At 38.6% G+C, this 23,359-nt stretch overlaps 1 protein-coding gene across 6 annotated transcripts in view; it reads left to right on the top strand.

Annotated features, from left to right (window-relative positions):
* Positions 1-3,716: 3,716 nt before the first annotated feature.
* Positions 3,717-23,359, top strand: part of su(w[a]) (suppressor of white-apricot) — a 78,039-nt gene continuing 58,396 nt past the window's right edge. For 2 of the 6 annotated variants that reach the window (XM_083140362.1, XM_083140361.1), the window contains exons 1-2: positions 13,144-13,367; positions 19,224-19,393. In XM_083140362.1, the coding sequence (XP_082996488.1) occupies positions 13,180-13,367; positions 19,224-19,393 (358 nt within the window). In that variant the 5' untranslated portion in view covers positions 13,144-13,179. The other 4 variants (XM_083140366.1, XM_083140364.1, XM_083140365.1 and 1 more) reach the window with 4 other exon arrangements.

Below are 23,359 nucleotides of genomic sequence, written 5' to 3'. Positions count from 1 at the left end.
GTAGACGCCCGCCATATTGGTGGCCGCCATATTGAATTCAACTCATTTTTTTTTAAATGGAAAGGGGGGTGATGTGGTATATATATGACACTGTTTTCTCACACTTGTAAAATGATACATTTGTTACAATAATGCAGTCGTAACTTTTCCCTGATTAAAAATAGGTTGAATAAACCTTCACCTCGGCATTTCTCATGAAATTCTAGCCTCATTTGATTCTAGTCTGACTGCCACGAGGGGAATCCGGGGTGGGTGTCTAAGATCGGGATTTTTCGGGCTTTGTCCCCGCATAAAACGGCTCTAGGGCCCACCCAGCTTTAAATCAAACGGTACCCGGGGGGGATAAACGCGGCCGCAGCGTGGTGCTGATCACATCACCTCCAAGATGGCCGGCATCGAAAATATATGGTGCTCTAGCCTCACATCCCCTAAATGTGCCTATATGGCACTGCTATGTGCACAGGGAACTTTAACTTTACCTTTACCTGTATATATTGTATTCTTTTGTGTACTCCTGAGTAACTGAGTTTATTTTTTACATACGTACTGTACTATGTCAATGGCTGAGGACACCCTAAATACACCCCCGCACTGCGGGGTTTTGCGGCTTGTAGATCAGACACTGTTCTAGACTCGTATGTATTATTTTAACGGTAAAAATAAACTGTACCCTCCCCCTCCTCCTTGTCCCACTGAGTTCTAGAATTCAGTCATTCGATGAACTTACAGCAGTGACACAGTGATTGAAAAATTAGTCAAATCAAATCAAAGCATAAACAGCTAACAAGTCGAGGGTTCGAATCCCGGTCTGGGCATGCATGTCCTTTGTGAGTGTCCCATCATCAATTTCATAACAGCATTACTCATCTTCGCGATTAGCCAAAAGTGACAGAAAAGCGAAGTAAAATAAACCAAATCAATCAAGAAATCAAAACTAACAGCTAAAAAATACTTTTCAAATGTCATGCTGCATTTGCTTGCATGTGAATATTACATATGTGCGTATTAGGGGGGGTGGAGGGTATAATTTAAAGAATAAAATTCCTTTACATTTCACTTTTCGAACTTAATATTGAGTAAATCAAAGCAATTGAACATGAAGTAAAAAATGGACCTACTATAGGTGTGTTTCACCTACGTCACAAACTGTTGCATTGTGGGATCGAACAGCCATGATTGTGGCAGGTTCTTGTAAACATTCGGAATTCAAGCGGGCGGGCGGGAGATTTGAACTAGGGATGGCCACATCCGGATCCGGTTGGTTCCGGATCCTAAAATTTTTCGGATCCGGAATTTTCAGATCCGGATCCGGATCCGGTACTTTCGGATCCGGATCCAGAACTTTCGGATCCGGATCCAAAACTTTCGGATCCGGATCCATTTTGCCATCCCACCTGCGCTTCTTTGGAAAGTAAGAATGTGCTTATAAATATTGTTACCTGCTAATATACATATATATATATATAATATACATACACACGTGTGTGCGCGCGTGCGCGATTTGTAATTAATTAATACACTTACAAGGGAGGTCTAAGTCTCCCCCTCCGATTTCCATGAAACTTGCAGGGCCCAAATGAAGAAATACGTGTTTTTTTGTTTCGACAAAAAAATTGTTCTAGGGGGCAACCCCCTCTCAAATGTCAAGATGAGGACAAATTGAAGTGGAGATCTGACCGCTGTGTTCCCCTCCGATTTCCATGAAACGTGGCAGATGTATAGTAGGGATAGCCAGATCCGGATCCTAGCTGATCCGAAATCCAGATCCAGAACTTTTTTATTTTAATTTGTAGAACTGTAACTGTAGAACAATTGTATAATTTTTGTATAACATTTCTATCTCGTTATATGTGGAATGGAATGTCTCACATTTATGTGTGTTTTAATTCCCCCCCCCTCAAATGTCAAGATGAGGAGAAATTGAAGTGGTCATCTGACCCCGAAACCACGTAAATATGGCATAGAAAGAAACAGGGGGCATACGGCCTCTCTATACACCTGTCAAATTTCATGAGAATCGGAGGGGAACACAGGGGTCAGATGATCCTCACGTCAATTTGTCCTCATCGTGACGTTTGAGGGGATTTTGCCCCCTAAAACAGTTTTTAGCTGAAACAAAAAAACACGTAATACTTCCTTTGGGCCCCCCTATACACCTGCCAAGTTTCATGAAAATCGGAGGGGGACACAGGGGTCAGATCCTCACTTCAATTTGTCCTCATCTTGACATTTGAGGGGATTTTGCCCCCTAAAACAGTTTTTAGCTGAAACAAAAAAAACACGTAATACTTCCTTTGGGCCCCTCTATACACCTGCCAAGTTTCATGAAAATCGGAGGGGGACACAGGGATCAGATCCCCACTTCAATTTGTCCTCATCTTGACAATTGAGTGGGTTTTCGCCCGGTAAAACCGTTTTTAGCTAAAACAAAAAAAAACACGTATTTCTTCCATTGGGCCCCACTATACACCTGCCAAGTTTCATGGAAATCGGAGGGTGACACATAAGTCAAATGCCCACTTAAATTTGTCCTCATATTGACATTTGAGGTGGGGGTTGCCCCCTAAAACAGTTTTTTAGCTGAAACAAGAAAAACACGTATTTCTTCATTTGGGCCCGTGGTACTATTATCGTATGGGTGAAACACCTACGAATCATATATTTCGGACTTCTTTACATTGCTAACGTGTTGCGGAACATTTCTTAAGGCGAAATAATGCATTTCTAAATAAGATAATATTTATTTTCTCTATTTACGAGTACTTACTGTTACTTGTTGTTTCGAATCTGTAACACATTATGGCCGTGATAGCATACTGGTTTAGGGGGCGTTCTGAGAGTGTTTTGTCGATTTATGCAGTGGTGCAACCTCGTTCACCGGAAAATATCTACTTTCGTGCCCCTATTTGAAATTATGCTAATACGTCGCATTTACGTGTAGAACTTGTAAAATAACCTTGCGATTTACCACGTTCATTGTCCATACACAGCAATTCGGAACCATCTTTCTTTCGCAATTCGTTAATGCTCTTCCTTTACGCACAACACTCTTGCAACCTTGAATATTGACGTCAGACGAGGAATGCCTACGTGGTTAGGTTAGGCCTGTTAGGTTAGGTTCGATTAGCATAAATACAAAGAAAAAATAATATTTTCGCTAAGAGACGCGTTACCTTTGTATTGCCTAACATGAAAAAGGTCTCTCCTGTGACGTCAGAACACAATGTTGCTAGAGTGTTGTGCGATAAGTGACACCCATTCGGGTCGGAACCATCTTTCTTTCGTAATTCGTTAATTCTCTTCCTTTACGCACAACAATCTTGCAACCTTGAATATTTACGTCAGACGAGGAATGCCTACGTGGTTAGGTTAGGCCTGTTAGGTTAGGTTCCATTAGCATTAATACAAAGAAAAATTGTAAAAACAGCTCTCTCCTGTGACGTCGGAACACAATGTTGCTACAATGTTGTGCGATAAGTGACACCCATTTGGGAAAAATGGCTTGTTCCGAACTCGACAGGTGGTTCTAGTGAAAACACGGCGAGGCTGAAACACTGGCTACGGGGTTGCATCGTCTTAACACACGGAACATTGCACTCTCATGCAAAAAGCAAATGGCGGGAGCAGAAACAGCGTGTCGGACAGAGATTTTCGCAGAAAACAACACGCATTCACATTAAAATGGATCAAATCTACATTCAGGAACTTCCAAAACGCTCAAGAAAATGATATCCGTAAGTACTTTCTCCTGTAAATTTGAAGGAAATTTGAAGGAATCCGTTTCACCCATACGATAATGTTACCGGGCCCGTTTATACACACACCTGCCAAGTATCATGGAAATCGGAGGGGGGCACAGGGGTCCGATCCTCACTTCAATTTGTTCTCATCTTGACATTTGAGGGGGTTTTGCCCCCTAAACCCGTTTTTTAGCTGAAACAAAAAAAACACCTATTTCTTCCATTGGGCCCTACTATACACCTGCCAAGTTTTATGGAAATCGGAGGGACACAGTGGTCAGATCCTCACTTCAATTTGTCCTCATCTTGACATTTGAGGGGATTTTGCCCCCTAAAACAGTTTTTAGCTGAAACAAAAAAAACACGTAATACTTCCTTTGGGCCCCTCTATACACCTGCCAAGTTTCATGAAAATCGGAGGGGGACACAGGGATCAGATCCCCACTTCAATTTGTCCTCATCTTGACAATTGAGTGGGTTTTCGCCCGGTAAAACCGTTTTTAGCTAAAACAAAAAAAAAACACGTATTTCTTCCATTGGGCCCCACTATACACCTGCCAAGTTTCATGGAAATCGGAGGGTGACACATAAGTCAAATGCCCACTTAAATTTGTCCTCATATTGACATTTGAGGGGGGGTTGCCCCCTAAAACAGTTTTTTAGCCGAAACAAGAAAAACACGTATTTCTTCATTTGGGCCCGTTTATACACACACCTTCCAAGTATCATGGAAATCGGAGGGGGACACAGGGGTCCGATCCTCACTTCAATTTGTCCTCATCTTGACATTTGAGGGGGTTTTGCCCCCTAAACCCGTTTTTTAGCTGAAACAAAAAAACACGTATTTCTTCCATTGGGCCCTACTATTCACCTGTCAAGTTTTATGGAAATCGGAGGGACACAGGGGTCAGATCCTCACTTCAATTTGTCCTCATCTTGACATTTGAGGGGATTTTGCCCCCTAAAACCGTTTTTTAGCTGAAACAAAAAAAAACACGTATTTCTTCCATTGGGCCCCACTGTACACCTGCCAAGTATCATGGAAATCGGAGGGGGACACAGGAGTCAGATCCTCACTTCAATTTGTCTTCATCTTGACATTTGAGGGGGTTTTGCCCCCTAAAACTGTTTTTTAGCTGAAACAAAAAAACACGTAATTCTTCCTTTGGGCCCCACTATACTGCTAAGTTTCATGGAAATCGGAGGGGGATACTTAGATAACCTCCCTTATTAGTCTTACACTTTGTAATTATTTAACACTGCATATATTATAATGTTTTATTTTAATTTGTAGAACTGTAACTGTAGAACAATTGTATATTTTTTGTATAACATTTCTATCTTGTTATATGTGTTAAAGGTTTCATCCTGGAATGGAATGTCTCGCATTTATGTGTGTTTTCATTTCCAATACATTCGAATGAATACATATTCGTTTCAATGGCATTTACAAAATCACCTCTAACATTTTATGTTAAACAAGTAAGATTATTTTTGTGCACGAGTGTGTTAGCCGATGCGTAGCAAAGTATTTTAGGAACAGCACTTGAAAAAAAATCTTGTTGGACTAACTAATGAAAAATGTCTTTGTAATCGAAGATCATAACACCTTTTAAGGTGTGGTAGGTAATATTATAATGGGATTGAGATACGAAACTCTCGGATCCGGATCCGGATTTTCGGATCCGAATCTTTCGGACCCGGATCCGGAACTCTCGGATCCGGATCCAGATCCGAAACTTTCAGACCCGGATCCGGATCCGGGAACTCTCGGATCCGGATCCAAATCCGTAACTTTTGGATCCGGATCCGTTTGGCCATCCCTAATTTGAACCTTGTTTACGATGGAATACTTTGTGCAATATTAGGTTGTTTAGGTCTAACAGGCACTCACGTTTGTCCTAGAGTTTTGCGAGAAAGAACAGAAGGTGCAATTCACGGCACACAATTTTCCTATTGTTGATTAGAATATGCCGTCATGGTGAGAATAAATCGTGCCAACAATAATGAATTAAACAAACAGTACGGAGCGGTGGGGCATACATTTCTTTTCAGGTAAGTTCATATATCGCATTTCTCTGTGACTTTTAGTACAAATTGATTGAACTGGTGGTTTTTATCATACTTGCAAGTAGCGTTTCCTTGTTATTGTTTGGTAGAAAGGTGTTGATAAGTTTGACGATAAAAATGATAACATTCAAAGTTAAATTCATCTTGATAATTGCACGCTTGTATTTGATTATTTATATTTCATTCATTAACACAAACTGTTATTAATTGTTATCCTATTCATGAGAAAAGGTGCCGGTAGTAGGTTTTGCGTACTGTCAGAAAAAAGCACTGCTTAGTTAAAACATATTAATGATATATAAAAGTATCTCAAATTGATTGATTTATTTTACTTCTTTTTTCTGCTATAGTTGGCTAGTCGTTAAGATCAGTCATGCCCAGACCGAGATTCGAGTTTGGTTTGAGTTGGTGTTTTAAGTCCACTTTGTGCACAGTAAGGCTAATCGGGACTGGACCTACAGTTTAAAGTGGAATCCGAACCATTATGTGCTTCCACCGGATATCGAATCCGGGACCCCTAACATCGTAGTGCGTTGTGCTAACCAGTCCCTCACTGAGGCCTGCATATCCCAAATTGTTAAGGCAAGGAGTGAAATTACTGTTTTTGAACAACTCAACATTTCAAATTACTGCGCTTGAACAAACGTTAAAAGGAAAGGCAGAAGATAATGGCTGAGTCTTGGAATTTTCAGTGAATCTGTACTCAAGGTCGCCGATGACCACTTTCTCCCACCCCGAGCGGGAAACATAGGTTACTTACTGGATGTAAATATTTCAAGCAGAATCCGAACCACTAATGAATACGAAAACAAACTGATCCCATGGTTCAAGTAAATAAACACAGGTGAACTAGAGTTGGCTTTTTCGTTGCATTTTTATGCAATGTTACCGACATTTTACACAGTACTAACAACAAACGTGCACTTGGGCACGCTGCGCAGCTTTGCCGCAAACATGGCGGCGGTGCGAATCCTGACGTCACATGAAACCCACCTATACTCTATTCCAAGACTGAAGTAAGACCGCGCATAAAGGTAGTGAAGGGGAGAAAGAGCGTGGGAGGAGGAAGTACATGCAAAAGCTGGTAGCTGCAGTCGCTTTACATTAAAATCTTCTGAAATACTCATGTCCTGAATATCAACTGTTTTCTGTTTGTGGATACTAACAAAACTAAATTAACTTGATCAAAGCAAGTTTTAGCAACCACAATTTGTAATTACACGGAACAAAATCAATATACAGATACACAGACTCTTCTAATGCATATCCATCATATCGTTAACCAAGCGTATAAGAAATTAGGATTCATAAAAAGATGTGGGGAAGATCTGGAAAGTACATCAATATTAATAACTTTGTGTGTCTACCTATACGCTCACTCGTAGAATATGCATTGGTAATATGACAGCCCTTGGACAAAAACATATGAGGGAAATAGAAATTATTCAGTCCAAATTCTTGAGGTACATAAAGTACAAAGAAGACAAGTGTACCCCAAATTCACTCCGTACTCTGAGCTTGTATCGCAGTTTAACATTGAAAAAATTGAAGAAAGGTTTAATCTTAATTTGATGAGCACGCTATACAAAATTGTAAATAAGAAACGAGACTCTACGGGGTTACTATCTGCATTACAATATCGTATACCTCAAATGAGAACCAGACCGAAACCCGGGTTGTTTCGTGTACCAAAATATATAGAACAAATTATGTAAAGATATCTCCGATGTGGAAAATGGGTAAAACTTATAATAAAGTGTTAGCAAATTATCCGAGCGTTCAGCAATAATATAAACAGTCTGCCACTTCAATCATTCAAAAGAGTCTTACTGGGTCAGTGGAGAAAGGAGTGAGGGGTTCGTCTATATAGTAATTAGTGAAACAATTTATGTTATGCACAAATATATGTAATGCACAAAATGTATGTATGCCTCAATGGAACAATGTTCTGTGGCATCATTTGTTTAATAAATAAAAAATAAAGAAAGAAAGAAAGAAATATCATAACAGAATTATTGAAACTGAAATACTATAAATAATTTATACCAAAAGTTGAATTTAAATCTTTGCATTTTAACATAATAACTGAACACAAACAGTGAAACGCACTGTAACATATTTCGAACTAAATCTCTACAAGGAGAATAAAGAAGTCTCCAGACTTTGATGCAGCAATGCCTTTGTTTTCGTTTTATGAGCTCTTGTGTAGATATTTTGGCGCAACAATGTATTTAAACTTTCTACTTCTCCCTCCCCCCACTTACTTCAAGAAGTTCAACGATGGCTCATTTTCGATGAGTCTTCAAAATAGTTTAATTGTCTGGTTGGCAATAACAAATTCCTTCGCTCGGCAAAGGCATATCAAAAGAAAATTAAAAGGTAATAAAGTTGTTCAAGGACAAAAATGGTAATCGAGGGTCATTTTAAGGGGGTTTCATTCACCACTTGCTTTCGGTTTGTTTGGTCTTTTTTGGAAAATTTCGGGATGGGCTGTAGCTCCATCATCTCCGCCCTGCATGCTCTAGTGGATTGGTTCGTCTTTAAGCAACATGCGACACGTGTCACCTATTACTTCACAGTAAAAACTCCCAAACTAACAAGCACATCTAAATACTCGATTATAAATCTAAAGCGATCCGTTGATGCCACTCCCTTTCCTGTTTGATACAATAAACGATACAAAAACACATACATGTACTACGGTACAGTGGTTCTCAACCTTCGTGAAACCGCGACCCGGTAAATTATTTTTTAAAAGTCAATCCTACGATCCCAACAATTTTACTTCTAAATACGTAGCTATCTTTCTACTTTTTAACTGTTATGCACTAATTAATATATATATATTTGATATTAAGGCATAATGATACAAAGTAAAAGTTCGATTATGCCTAGACCTCATGACAAATATAAAAAATATGTTCAAATTAGTTGCCATCTAGCAGATGTAATGAAATTTTGTAGTTTCCTTAAGCCAACATCATTTAATTAATTTGGTAATGCAAGAGAGGTTCTTATTATTACATAAGATGAATACATAAGGGGTCCCGGGGTTCGAAACCCGGCCTGAGCATGGATATTTGTGAGTGTCCATTCATCAATTTCATCACATCATCACTAATCTCTATCTTCGCAAATTAGCAAGGCGAAGTAAAATAAAGCAAATGAATCAATTAATTTGGTAAGTGCTGATTTTCTCGGCATTTTGCAGCGTGAACACCAAACATTTCTAAATGATACTAATTGGGATATCAATTACATTAGTATACCCGAAAAACTCAAGTCATTAATTTGATTTTAATTATGTTGGCTGGAAAAAAAATATTTCAGGGGTACCTCTCGCGGCACGGCGGTTGAGAAACAGTGGTACATTATTTTCAAAACTTCGGACTTACCTTTACTAAACGTTGCGTACTTCCTTCTATTTACTTCCAACAAGTTTGAACAGACGCACAATACAACAAGTGTAACAACACGCAGTCTGAATCTTGCTGATGACTAAGCCCCTACTCCAGCTTGTTTTATCTTTCGCTGCATTGTTGTTGGCTTAAAAGTTGATGGCATTGTTTGAAGTATTTTCCTGATTTAGAACTAACGACTGCAGATTGTAAACCAGAAGAGCAGTTTGACAATCACATACATTGATCCATAAATATTCAGTTTTAGTTAAACAAGTATATACTGTTTCCACTCGAATGCAGGGGGGATTCATGACGCCCAATAAGGGGATCGTTTCTTTGATTGGCATGTTATTGATTTTTAGTTATGATTATTATTTGGGAGCGGAAGTTGATAAAATGTCATCTTTTTTCTAACATCTCGGACACGATGCCCATTAAATATACACAATATTACACTTCCTCTAGAACCCAAAAAATATAATCTTAAAGTACATTTTTTGACATTTTTTGCCAATTTTCAGGTTTTATGTCATTTTTCCCGATTTTCGGCATTTTCCCGCAATATTCGGTGTCTTGTCTAGTCATATTTCGTCACTTCTTTCATTTTGGTAATATTCTTGAGTCTTTTCACCAAGGTGATCATAGGCCTATATATATCTCGCAGGATTGCAATTTACAAGCAAATGAAATGCTGAACTGGTGACAGTCTTTGTTGTCTCGGGGGAAACTACATTTTCATTAAATTGTTTTAAAATTATTCGGTTGTTTCCATTTTAAATCCTTGTTGCATATTTTAATTGAATGTGTATGTGGTATCATGTGGTGCCTTTTTTTAAAAGCAAGATTGCATTTTGTTTAGGCTAATTTCCTTTTCATTTCAATTTTTAACATGAAACTAACAAATTTAATGGTCATTTTTTGCATTTTTTACGTCATTTTTTTTCATTTTTAGGACATTCTATAGGTCATATACCTATATTTTTTAGGTCATCAACTTCCGCACCAGAATTATTGTGTACAGTTTTGCTACCTACCTGTGGGCAATGGGGTTAAAATGAAACACCCCCCTCTCATGCGTTTAGAATCGGTTTGGTAGGAGGGAGACGTGCTGTTCGCAATAATACAAGGTTAGCCAAGCAGGCAAACTGTTAAAAATAAGGTTCATTACACTAACAATGGCAGTGAGCCTGAGCACTTTTGTATGTTTTATGTTAGCAAACATGAAAGCGAGCCTAAATTACCTAAAGTAAACATATATTGCTTAAATATGTCTGTATTATATTGTTCCGCAATTTTTGACTGACCAAAATAATTTGAGTAAATAATTCGCCAGGGGCAATGTTCTATCTTTTGGGGGAGTGCGTCATGAGCCTTGGGGGTGGGGCACCCCTGCTCGAATGAGCTTATGATTAAACTACTAACTCTGACTTCTGAACATGGTAACACCATGGACATATAGAAAAACAGTAAAGAGCACCACTGTTTATACGTATATTTATTTAGCCTTGAACAGTCACCGTCACATGGGTCAATCCAATGGACTTGCAATAGGGTCGGTTACAACCCAGAAGTGTTCGTGACTGTACATAGCCGCTAACAATCAACTGATTTGTTAGTATTGACAATAGAAAGAAATCTTCGCACGTAGAATTATTTTTAGTTTCATGCAGATAAATATGCAACCTGATCTTCGCAGATCGATTCTCCATTTTTCCGCGCTTCATTACCAACATACCATTCTGGAGTACAAACTTAGGATTTGCTAACTGCCAGTTACTTTCACGTTGAAAAAACCGGTGCTGGTTAAGAGTGGCGATTATCTCCAACTGGCTGATAGTTAGCAGAGAGAATAACTGGACATTGAAAAACCGGCCGTTAATGGAGCGCATCACGTCTCACTCGTTATATTTGACCAGAACTTTTCTGATCATTATATTGTGGTTTCAATTGTTGTTCTAAGTCCACTTTACGCACAGCAAGGTTAATCGGGACTGGTCCTACAGTTTAAAGTGGGATCCGAACCACTGTGCAATGTGTCTCCAAGGGTATCGAACCCGGGACCGTTCATTACAATGGCGTTTTATTGTGAAAGAACCTTTTTGGAAGAAGTCATCATACTTCTTTGGAGTTATCTTCTCTTTGAGACGAAACATATTATCTAATGCACACACCTGACATAAAGAACTACATGCAATGGTAAAAGCAATTGAACTCATAAATGACATTCTGTAAGAAAAACAAATGTAATAAGTGTAGTTTTATAGAAGATAAATAACAGGTGCGGCAGTGAAACGGGCGATTTTGCAACCCTGGAAATAGCAAGTTACGTAAGGAATCAGAAAACGGAAGTGGTGCCACCTGGACAACAAAACTTTGCCATTGACACTGATATCGGTGTTCAGTCGAAATGGCGTCGTGAACCCGTGAACAACGCGGTTTTGCCGTAAAGGCGTGTGACAAAAACGCTGCGCGGAGACGTAGCTGTCGTTGGTTTTGTAAACGCCTTTACAGCAAAACCGCGTTGTTCACGGGTAGTGTTGCCCACGAGACGAGACTTTGGCCTGTCTCGTCTCGTGGAAATGCTGTCTCGTCTCGAATATTCGTTTGTCTTATGACACATGATCAATCTCGTCTCGTCTCGAATTTTTAAAAGCCTGTCCCGTCTCGTCCCGTGAGCAACACTATTCACGGGTTCACGACTCCATTTCGACTGAACACCGATATCAGTGTCAATGGCAAAGTTTTGTTGTCCAGATGGCACCACTCCCGTTTTCTGATTCCTTACGTAACTTGCTATTTACAGGGTTGCAAAATCGCCCGTTTCACTGCCGCACCTGTTACTACAAAACATCATGGAAAATATATTTTCGTGAGTTCCGCACTTGCAAAACTGGGCACGAAAAAAACGTAAAATTTCTCGCCCAGGTAGCATCCAAACGGCACATCCTAGAAGAAAAATGCACAGAACATTTTTTGTAGAGATTTTTATGTGCATTATTTTTTGTCATAACCTCTTTTGCTATAAAATGCTTTCCAAGCGAGACATTTGCAAAAAAACTGATTTTGGGCGCCTTTTTTCCAAATTGGTGGCCAAATACGGGATGGTAGAGGGGTGCAAAATTAGTATGTTGTTAAAAACCCTTTTATGAAGATTATAAAATTTGTTCCAGCTTTCCCTGATTTTATCCATTATTGGGCCCCTTGTTGACTGGCCTATAAGTGCTCTCGTGCGTTTCGTGAGGTTCGTTATGCTGTCGAAAAAGTCGCTTTCCGTGCGTTTCGTGCAAGAACAAGATTCACAAAACGCACGGGCCAGGATTCTGGTTTGTTTGCTGCTTGCAGACAACGCGCGTGCATAATGGCTTCAAACTGCACTAGTTCGTAAAATGTAGTGTAATTTTTACAGAGAGCGATATGAAGCAACATGCACAAGACGAGTGTGCTTTAACTGTTCTTACAATGTAATTAAAATGAGTAACAGTGTCCGCAATAGAGTTTATTTCTGCCAGAAGGACATGCCTTCCGCTGGACGCCATACGGAAACTTTCTCTAAACAAAACGCTGCGCTTTCGTCTAGAGCGTCCCGTCTGTAAAATATCGGTTTTCACCAGATTCACGAGTCAAGTTATCTTCGTTGAATTCGTCCGTTTCGTTAAGACTTTAGGAAATCGCGAGCGAAGCGAGCAGGAGAATTTTACGAAATGTGTCTTTATTTGCATAACATTTGCAATCGAGGGGAGCAATTGCTCCTCTGTACCCCCTTGCTGTGCCTACGCCGTCGACGTTTGCCCCCCTTAGAATTGACTTCCATCGAAGGTTGGGGGGAGGGGGGGCAATGATCCCCTGAACGTAGACTTTCTCGTCTGACGTCAGAATAGATGGTTGCACTAGTGTTGTGCTTTGAGACCAGCATCTTCGGGTGCTCCGGGCTGGCTCTTCCGGCACTCCGGCATCTCTGAGCAGAGAAAATGGCTGTCTCGAGGCAAACATGGCAATACAGTGATACCGGAATACTTCGCAAGAAAGAAGATGACGAGGAATTGTTAGTTTTTGGATATTCTTGCAAATTATTTAGAGATGATGAGAAGGCCTTATTCATTGATCAAGGAAAGCATCTCATACCTTGGATGGGAGATGAATCACTCAAAATTGACAGGTTCGTTTCATATCGCTGGTCATTTGGTAATAGCAATCTTAGATTTTAGTGTAGTAATACGTACAAATTAATTGATTTTAATTAGTATCTGTTTGTTTGTAATTTGTGTAGGACCAAAAAATACGTAATAAAGCATTCTTGCCTCTGTAATGTAGGAATTGTGACGGAATCTCGAAGTGTTACGATGCAATTTGTGCTTCCTTCTTTTGCCTCTGTAATATTGGTTTAAAGAAATGTGATAGAATCACGAAGTATTAAGGTGCAATTTGTGTTTGCTTCTACGAGTTGCGGTTGTGTAGTTTTCTGTAATTTTTGGCCCTTTTGTACAAATAAAGCTGCAGTGACTTGCGTCCGCGGTGTGTGTATTTTTGTCAAGTAGTATGGATAAGAGATGATTAGAAAATTTTTAATTAGTATCTGTTTGTTTGTAATTTGTGTAGGACCAAAAAATACGTAATAAAGCATTCTTGCCTCTGTAATGTTGGAATTGTGACGGAATCTCGAAGTGTTACGATGCAATTTGTGCTTCCTTCTTTTGCCTCTGTAATATTGGTTTAAAGAAATGTGATAGAATCACGAAGTATTAAGGTGCAATTTGTGTTTGCTTCTACGAGTTGCGGTTGTGTAGTTTTCTGTAATTTTTGGCCCTTTTGTACAAATAAAGCTGCAGTGACTTGCGTCCGCGGTGTGTGTATTTTTGTCAAGTAGTATGGATAAGAGATGATTAGAAAATTCAGTGCGTCTCTTCATCGCAGTTATTCTCATGTCTCTCGTTAACATGGCTAAATAAAGTTACATCCTTTAATTTAAAATTAGCTTGTCAAAGCCACAAAACCATCAGAACAGAACATCATGTCTGCTTCCTACTTAGTACAAGGCTTTTTGGTAAATGACTGTTATATCGGAGACACATTTCTTAATTTTTACAGAAGAAACTACTTACGGAAATGAGTTTCTGTAGCATTTTGAAAGTTCGTGGATGTATTTTCTCACCGTAGAATGCTGCATAACAAGAAATAAGCACTTTTGATATAATAAACTTGCATTTTGTGCAAAGCAGCAACATTATGCCGTTGTTTCCATTATGTACCTGCAGATGGCGCAAGCGTCGAAAGTCACGCCCTCTCGCCAGTGTTTCCAAACGTGCCTTTTTTTAAGATATTTTTTTTTTAACTATGCTTACCTAACCTAACCTTGACAGAAATGGTCCATGCAGCTATCATGAATGGTTTTTGGGACTATCTGTCAATGGTTCGTGGGGCTATCCGTCAATGGTTTGTGATGACATAATGAACACGAAAGTAGGTATTTTTCGGTTAAGAAGGTTGGAAACACTGCATACCCACTCCAAATCGACAAAACATGATGATCGCGATGATCCACAGCTGTGCACGCCATATTGTATGTTCCACAGTGGAAGAAAAGAACCAAAAAAATAACTCTTAATGTGAAAAATTGAAGTTATTTTCGTGTAAAAAGCATAATGGCACCTTCAACTATATTCCGCAATACACAGTTGGTAAGTACGAACCATCCAAAATACAAAATATCCGATTTTAATGTGTCTCCGATATAACAGACATTTACCGGCTTTTTATAAGTTGGCCATATGAAAAATAATCTGACACACAACTAATATACCATTTGCATAACTTAAAAACAAATAGAGCAAAGATACCAGTATGTCCAGCTTATAATTGTCAAATTCTATTATGAAGTGAATGTGTTTTGCATCATATGATTGCTTCACAGAAATGTTTAATATTCTTAACAATAAGAGAGGCTGTAATTGTATATTATTGTGTTTTGCACATTATAATTAATGTATGACTTGTATTGAACATGGTTTATAATGATGTTATTTTGCTGATGTTTAAGGGAAACTGTCCTTAATTTATTTATCTTCTAATTAAGTAGCACTTTTTAGAAATTTTGTCAGTGAATATTATCATGCCCTTTTTTAATTGTATATTTAGTAATCTTTTTAGGTAGACCTACAAAAGTAAACATTAAGATTTACCTGTTTATTAATGCCTCTTGTTTCACAGTTTCTTTATATCTTATTCCATTTTTTGTCACCCAAAATTGAGTAAACTTTTCTTGATCTGTATTTCGTTTTTTGTTAATTTTGCTCTGTATTTTTACTTGCACAATGTTTCCTTGTTCTTTATCTAATGTCACACATGTCTGAACAGGGTCGGGGAGGAGGCCATCTGCCTCCTTCACCACCTTAACAAATTATTTTAGTGGGAGAGGCCACATCCTGTGATATTTAGTTCATTTTTAAAGATTGGCTTAAGTAATTAATAGAGTATTTATTGGTTAATAAGTATCTAAGCTCCACATGACACAATTGTCTGACTGACTTTTGTTGGATCAGCACATCAGGTTTCATTGTTGCAGATTTCAAGCATTTTTTCTCAGGGTTTCCATTTGTTTTCAAGTAGTCACAATGATGGTTCGACACCCAAACCCAAAGGTCAAGTGTTAAATATTAGATCAGCAGTTCCAAAACTGTGCTCTGTGGAGCATTTTGTACCCCATGAAGAAGTTGGAATAAATTAAAGTGACAAGGTCTCATAATTGTAAATTTGTGCAGGTATGAACTGTGCATAAGTTAGTATTGGGTAGAAAGAATTTAGCTCTTGAAGTATTTGTCAAGCAGTGTAGTTATGACAAGTATGATAGACAGAAATCATGTCACAACAGTTAACTTTGCCCACATGCACCTGCACAACATGTAAAACATTGAACATGCTACCAATGATGAACATTATGTTAAACATACCTTTGATTATCAGTACCACTGTCATTTAGCTGAGTACCTCTTTGGGTGCTAGATGAAAATTTCACCATTATGCTGAAGAAGTGTTTGTGCAAGATTGATGTTTGTGAAATTCATACTTAGAGCTTCCATTTCTAACAACTTTCAATGGAAACAATCAAGTTTAGAATTCCAAAATTAGTACTTGTTTTTGATTTGATAGAATATTGAGTAACAACTTGAATAAACAGGGAAAAAGACAAATGCATGTATTTTTGGGGGGTTACAAAAGTGACTGTTGTACTGTGATGAGCTTATTTCTTGAAAACTGCTCCTCGTCTCAAGAGCTTTTGGAACACTGGATTAGACCATTCAGAGCCTCATGCTCTTACTTTTTGAGAAGAGAAAAGAAAAAGGGGGGGGGGTCCAATAAGTTGGCAATAGATATTTGCATTGTGTGATGATTATTCAATTCATAAAAAACAACTTTAACCCATGGAAAAGTGGAAGTAACTGTGAAGTATGAGGTACCCTGCCAGCACACGTTCACGCTGGCCCGAGTCAGGTGAATATGTGCTCCGCAGGGAGATTGCAATGTTAAATGTTCATTTATTAACTGTTTAGATTTCCACAGGTTGGTTTGGCGCAGAAGGTTGCCTTGAATTTTCTTCAGGTTATTTGCTTGCATGCTGACTCACCGTGTTGCTAAAACATCCAACATGGAAGCCGGTCTGCAATATGAAGGTGAGGCTGAAGCCGTGGCAGGCATGTGTCTGTGTGGTATGTAGGGTTTTTACCAAGAAGAAATGGTTGGAGAGTTTTGGGAGAAGGGGATATCTTACTGATGTTGGGTTGTTTTCGTTGTTACTGATATGGACTGTATTCCGTTAGGGGAATTGCAGCTGAGTTATTTTTTACTACTGGACATTTGCAACTTGTGGAGTAAATGAGACCAAAATGTCATTTTGATTGTTCATTCCCTGGCATAGATGCATTTATATTCAGTTGTCCTACGCACAGCGACAGATTGAGTGTACAATATAGGATGGTCTTAATTCTTTCTTCTAATTTAAGTATTGCAGTAGTTTCCTTGTCCACATTTATTACCACGTTATCACCATTGTAAAAATAAATCTTTAAATTTGTTAATAATTGTTTGAAAGTGTAAGAATGGAGATAATTGAAGTTCTTTTCCAAGGAATTAATGTAAGAAATGCTTATGGTGAATAACAGATCAAGATTTTGATATAAAAACTGGTCACATTTTGGATCAAAAGTGTTTAATAATATCCTAAATCTGATTTAAAAAACTATACTTATTTACACAAAATAAACTTTCCCCTTCCAATGGCACATTTATGTAGTTATTGGAGTATTAAGTTTATTCCTGTGTTAAGGAATATGTTTTTTTTTTTTGTTTCTCAAATATTTAGAGCAGAATTAATCCATTTTCTGAGATTTGCGTAACTCACAGTATGATTCAGATGTCAGAGAAAGTGTCACATGAGCAAGTGAACTTTAAATTTCATGTTTAAAAGTTCATTTCACATCATTTCATGACAAAACATAGTGGGAAATTGCAATTTACACCTTTCAAAAACATGACAAATTAACATTACAGTGTGTTATTTCACATTTGTGTTTCTGTCAAAAACAAAATGTGGATGGATGCCTGTACTTATTATCCAGTGTATGGTTTTCATGGGGGATTCGGGGACTGATGTTTGTGCATGTGAACCTGCTCCATATCACCTTTATGCAAAACAAAATGGTATGCTGCTAAAAGTATTGTGAGAAAGCTGAAGTAGTAGGAGTAGTCTGTAAAATATTCTTCAACATTTTCTCTCTGTGTGTTGTTAGTCTTTTTCTTACAGTTCTCTTCAGCATTAAGGAGAACTGCATTTATTTCCAGAATTTTGAAAAAACCTCCTGAATTTCCTACAACTTGCAACACATCCTGCAAAAACAGCATTGCATCGTGTATTATGCTTGAATTTTACCATTCCATCAGCCAAATCAATATGAATTGTAGGAATTTTTTATTGTGTTTTAATGATTCCAGTACAATGGCAGTTTACTTCTGACTAAGTTGGAAACACTGCCACCTTGTATTCAAGAGATCCCGCATTCAGTAGACACACATTTCATAGTGGTTTGGATCCCACTTCAAACTGTTGGTCCAGTACCAGTTAGCTGATCTTAGCATAACTAAACTTTGAACAAACTGAAGCAACTTTTGACATTGTGCACATTGTTGATTTTTAAATCATCGCTGTTATCTGGTATTCTTGACTAGTATGCAAGGGAGTTAGCCATTTCATTACATGGAACCCTCAGGATCTATAAATATAATCTGAGGTCTTAGTCCCCACTCATTTTGTATCCACAGAAATTTTTAAGCGAGATCTCACACCAATTGTTATGATTAACATTTCCTTAATTAATGACAGGTTCACGAGCCTTGTAGAAAAAGTATCATGTATCTTTGCTACTTTTCATATTTTCTATTTTGTCTTGCTTTCTTTTGACACTGCAATGATGATTAGATGAAATTGATGGCTGTGTATGAATACTCAACAACTCAACAGAGGACCCAAACCTGTAACCTTCAGTGAGTTGACCATTCTCAGCCACCAATGTGACTACGTGTAATACATATTGGTGTTATCTGTGTGAGTGAGTGAAACAGGGAAGGCAAGAAGGAATACCTGTTGATTCTTCCTTCAAAATAATGGGTATATATTCACAAACTAGTAGAACTGCTATTTTTCAGAACAATCAAAATGACAACCATTGTTACATTAATGCTTTTGTAAGACTTCAAACTCAGCTGTGGTTCTCCTAATAATTGGCACTCATGAAAGTTTGGGGATCCCAATAAATTAAGGGATAGTAATGATTAAATTACTATTATTGAAATCTATGCCATACTGTGCAATCATAGTGTAATTATTGCCTTTGTAACCAGCTTGTTTATTAGGACTGCATTTCTTGTGCCTAACCTTTCACAATGAAATGATCTACTGTGCTGTTAATGCAGTTGTGTGTTTGTTTTTCTCTATGATGTATTAACTGTTGTGCTTTGCCTGCAGGTATGATGGTCGTGGTGCTTTGTATGACTTGCGGCAGTACGAAACGCCCACAGGTGGCTTCGACAGGCTGTCTGGGTTGTCGGATGCCGAGCGGAAGGTGGAGCAAATGTGCGATGAGGAAAGGTACAGAGCTCTACTCCATAATGAAGAAGAGGAAGCACTTTATCAAGGTATACACATTTAATATTTTATTCGATAATGTATTCTTTATTCTGATTTTTGGACTTTTAACCACTGTTATTTTTTAAAAGAGATTTACCTACGTTTCGGAGGCTGAATCTGCCTCCGTCTTCAGGGTAGCGTGTTGTCTGTTAGATCATATAAGTGGTTGCCTTGGAGGATTATTCTTGGTGGCCTAGGCTCCACCGTGTCTGTTGGTCACAAGGACCTCTGCATACATAAAGTTGCCAGGTAGGATTATCAGTGGCCCAGGCTCCACTTTGTCAGATGACCACGTCAAGGTCAGACTACACGCTACCCTGAAGACGGAGGCAGATTCAGCCTCCGAAATGTAGGTAAATCTCTTTTAAAAAATAACAGTGGTTAAAAGTCCAAAAACTAGAAAGAATAGATCACCACTGATTAGCTACAAAGATGTATTCTTTATGTTGTCCTCCAACATGATTCAGATTGTGCAAGGTTTGATCAAATTTTAAATTGCAGGTAAGTCAACACTTGCATCACCCATGAGGCCATGTGGGATACTCTCCGTGCCCCCATGATAAAGAAAAAAATGTATGGTATATAAAGATTATGTTCTATACGGACGATTTCTGTGGTTTGTACCTCTCTGAGATATATTATAGTGTTGGTTTTGGTGGTACTATTTATTATGCCATTTTCATCGTCGCCATCTTTCTATAGTATGAGCTTAATCTGTGGAATTATATATTATGCATTGCTATTGTAGTGTTTTTTTATAGATAGGTATTGGTTTTAAAAGTCATGACTCGACGGAAGAATGGCAAATAGTTTGGAGATGCCGCTGTTGTAGAATTCGGGTGATTAATCGTGGAACCATTGCCGGACAGCGGTCTTCGCTTCATCATTACAAATGAACCTCTGTCCTGCGAGGAAGTGAAAATCACTGGGGTCACGGTCTGAACTATACGGTGCATGCTCCCATTCGAATGACTGAAGTATGTCAATGGTCCTGTTTGCCACATGAGGCCTGGCGTTATCGTGGAGGATAACCACATTGTCCACATTGAGAATCCCTTAGCACGTTTCCCTGATGCCAGCTCGCAGACGTGAGAGTGTGCCGCAATAGTTGTCAGCATTGATGGTGTCACCTCGTGGCATGAAATTCAGTAGGAGTGGTCCTCAGCGATCCCAGAAGACTGTGAGCATCAACTTCCCGACTGATAGCTGTTTCCACTCCATGCTCTGCTGCTTTGATTCTGGAATGTAATACCCACGTTTCAACTCCAGTGACAATGAGATCCAGGAAACTTTCACCCTCCTCGGCGTAACGCTGTAAATGTTTCAGTGAAGCCATCATTTGCTTGCCCTTGGTCAGGTCACCCAAAAGCTTAGGCACCCATCGACATGAAACCTTCTGATACCCCAAGGATTCGTGAACGATATCGTAAACACTGCCATAAGAAATGCCAAGCTCCTTGGAAATGTCCTTCAGATGCAGACAGGGATCCGCTTTCATCATTGCATCCACGTGGACAATGTTTTCGGTTGTGAGCGAAAAGCGAGAATGCCCCGACCACTTATTGTCATGAAGGGCCATTTTCGAACTCTCAACACCACCACCGCACACTTCTCAAAGCGAGACACTTGTCCCCATATGTCGACTGCATTTCCCTATGGATCTCTATGGGCGTTTGTCCCTTGCTCCATAGAAAACGAATAACAATTTGCTAAAACACTAATACCGTATTTACTCATTTATAATGCGCACTTTTTTCCAAAATTTTTGCCCTAATAACTGTGGTACGTATTATGCACGGAATAATTCTGACAGCCAACATGAAACCGTACAGGATCTTTCCATGATTCTCTCGACACTTGCATTGATTTTTCATGTTTACGTAACCCTATCATGTTATATATCGTTGAAAAGCTTAAATCCTGCAGTTTCTGAATATGTCAACAGTATTCCATTGAAGATAGTGAGACTAGTGTGAAATTGCGGTTGAAATAAGCTCATCACAAAATCAAGGAACATTCTGATTTGAATGGTACTTTGGATGAAAGAAAAGATAAGAAAATAGAAAACAATAATTAAAAAGCATTACTGGCCAAATAATATTATATATATGAAGTGTGTAAATGCCTTAATGGAAGAACACTTGTGCTGCTAACTGGTAGTTTGAGGGTCCTGAATGTGACTCCTATAAATGTTACGTTAAGTCACAAAAAAAGTATTTATTTTGAAGTTTATTTTAGAAAATTTAAACAGGAAATGAGCAAAACCATGTATAAAAGTTTGAAAGCCATTTCCCACAATTTTTCACTTTCTACTAATGTAATGTTCTACAATACCAAGAAAAGCAGTGCCATTTTGATGAATTTCGAGCATGCACCCCCCGTCACATGGGATGCGTATCAATTCTATTTGCTGGGCGAGAAATAATAGAAAATAACTTCCTGGCCACTGCAAATCCATAACGTAATTTTTATCTTTCTTCACAGAATAAATAAGGTGGTTAAAGAGTGAAAGCTTAGGGATGATATAAACACAGTGGAAGAAGAGGGGGGAGGTGGCATGGGTTGGTGACTTATTGTTTACACAAGGGAATATTTTAGGTTACTCATTGAATAGGTATGATGCCATTCGTTCTTGATTGGCATAGCAACAGCTTTACAACCTACAACTAAGAAAGCCATTTCTTGAAACTGGATTGTACTGCGCATTATATATGATATATAGTTGTTTGTCACTTACGGTATATTAGTATATATTAATACATTAATATATACAGGCCATTCGGTTTAGCTTGAGCTCTGGCCTTCAGCTGCGCAGAAGCCTGCCGTCAGCATGAAGATGCGAGAGTTCAACTGAGATCAGAGTTGCTAACTGCTTTAACAATTACCTATATCCATAATCTAACTTCAGAGCTTGGTGGCGATGTTCGGTACTTACTGGTGTCTGCATTTAGTTTTTTGAACCGACAGTTTGAGAAGGTGATAGTTCAAGGAAAAGAATGACTGAAGATTCTTTGTCGGTGAAACCCCCATTGATTTAGTCCCCTTGGCGAAAGAGGCATCCTCCCTCCCCTCCTATTCCTCTCTGGGGAAAAGGGAGGGGGTGCAGATCATGTTACCAAGAGGACTGTAATTGTTGACCTGTGTTGTTCAGTGGAAGCTGAGGTGAAAACTGGAAAGAATCTTGGAAAAAGCCAAGTGATTCCCAGTCAGAGTAGATAAATTATCTCAAAATTGCATAATTTTTAGAAGACAGTGGTCTTGCGTTGAATGTTAAACAAGTGCAATACTGTGTTGCTGCGGTTACTGGTGTGTCAGTAAGTACTTTGAAATGCATCTTAAATGAAAATGATTGCAACAAAGTAACTGGGAAGGGATTAGCAACGCCTTACAAACCATGCTAGAGAAAGAAATTTAAAGTGACGTGGACCAATTTGACAAATGTGTTATTCTTAAAACAATTGACGAATTTCACGATCATGAAGGACAGCATCCTACTTTAGATTTGTAAGTAATTTTTTTAATCAAACAACAGCACATAGCCTTTGCCAGTTTCATGTCTAGTACAATTGTAACTTCGGTGAATTGCAACACTGCTCCGATGAGTCAAGTGACGTCTTCTGCAGACAACAAATATTTCCCGCTTTGCGCATGCCAGAGCTCAGGCTAAACCGAATGCGCTGTACTTAACACTTTTAGATACAGGGCTGCAGTGTTTCTAATCAATTAAGACCATTTTGGTCTCCAGAAAAATATTAAGATCTGCTATCAGTCCTGTAATGTCATCTGGCCTCCAGCGGATCTATATCTATAACTTATCCACTATAGACACTGTTTACAAATTTTGGAAACACGTTCATCTAATAAACTCAATTTTGTACAATCTCTTGCTATAATTTTTGCTGTAAAATTATTGTTTGTACAATAAATTGATATTTTGTTACATAAATTTCAGTTTTTTATTTATATAGTGGTGC

Source organism: Lepisma saccharinum, chromosome 18, assembly GCF_977018435.1.
Source record: "Lepisma saccharinum chromosome 18, izLepSacc3.1, whole genome shotgun sequence".
Lineage (NCBI taxonomy): Eukaryota > Metazoa > Arthropoda > Insecta > Zygentoma > Lepismatidae > Lepisma > Lepisma saccharinum.
This window is presented reverse-complemented; position numbering and strand designations above follow the sequence as displayed.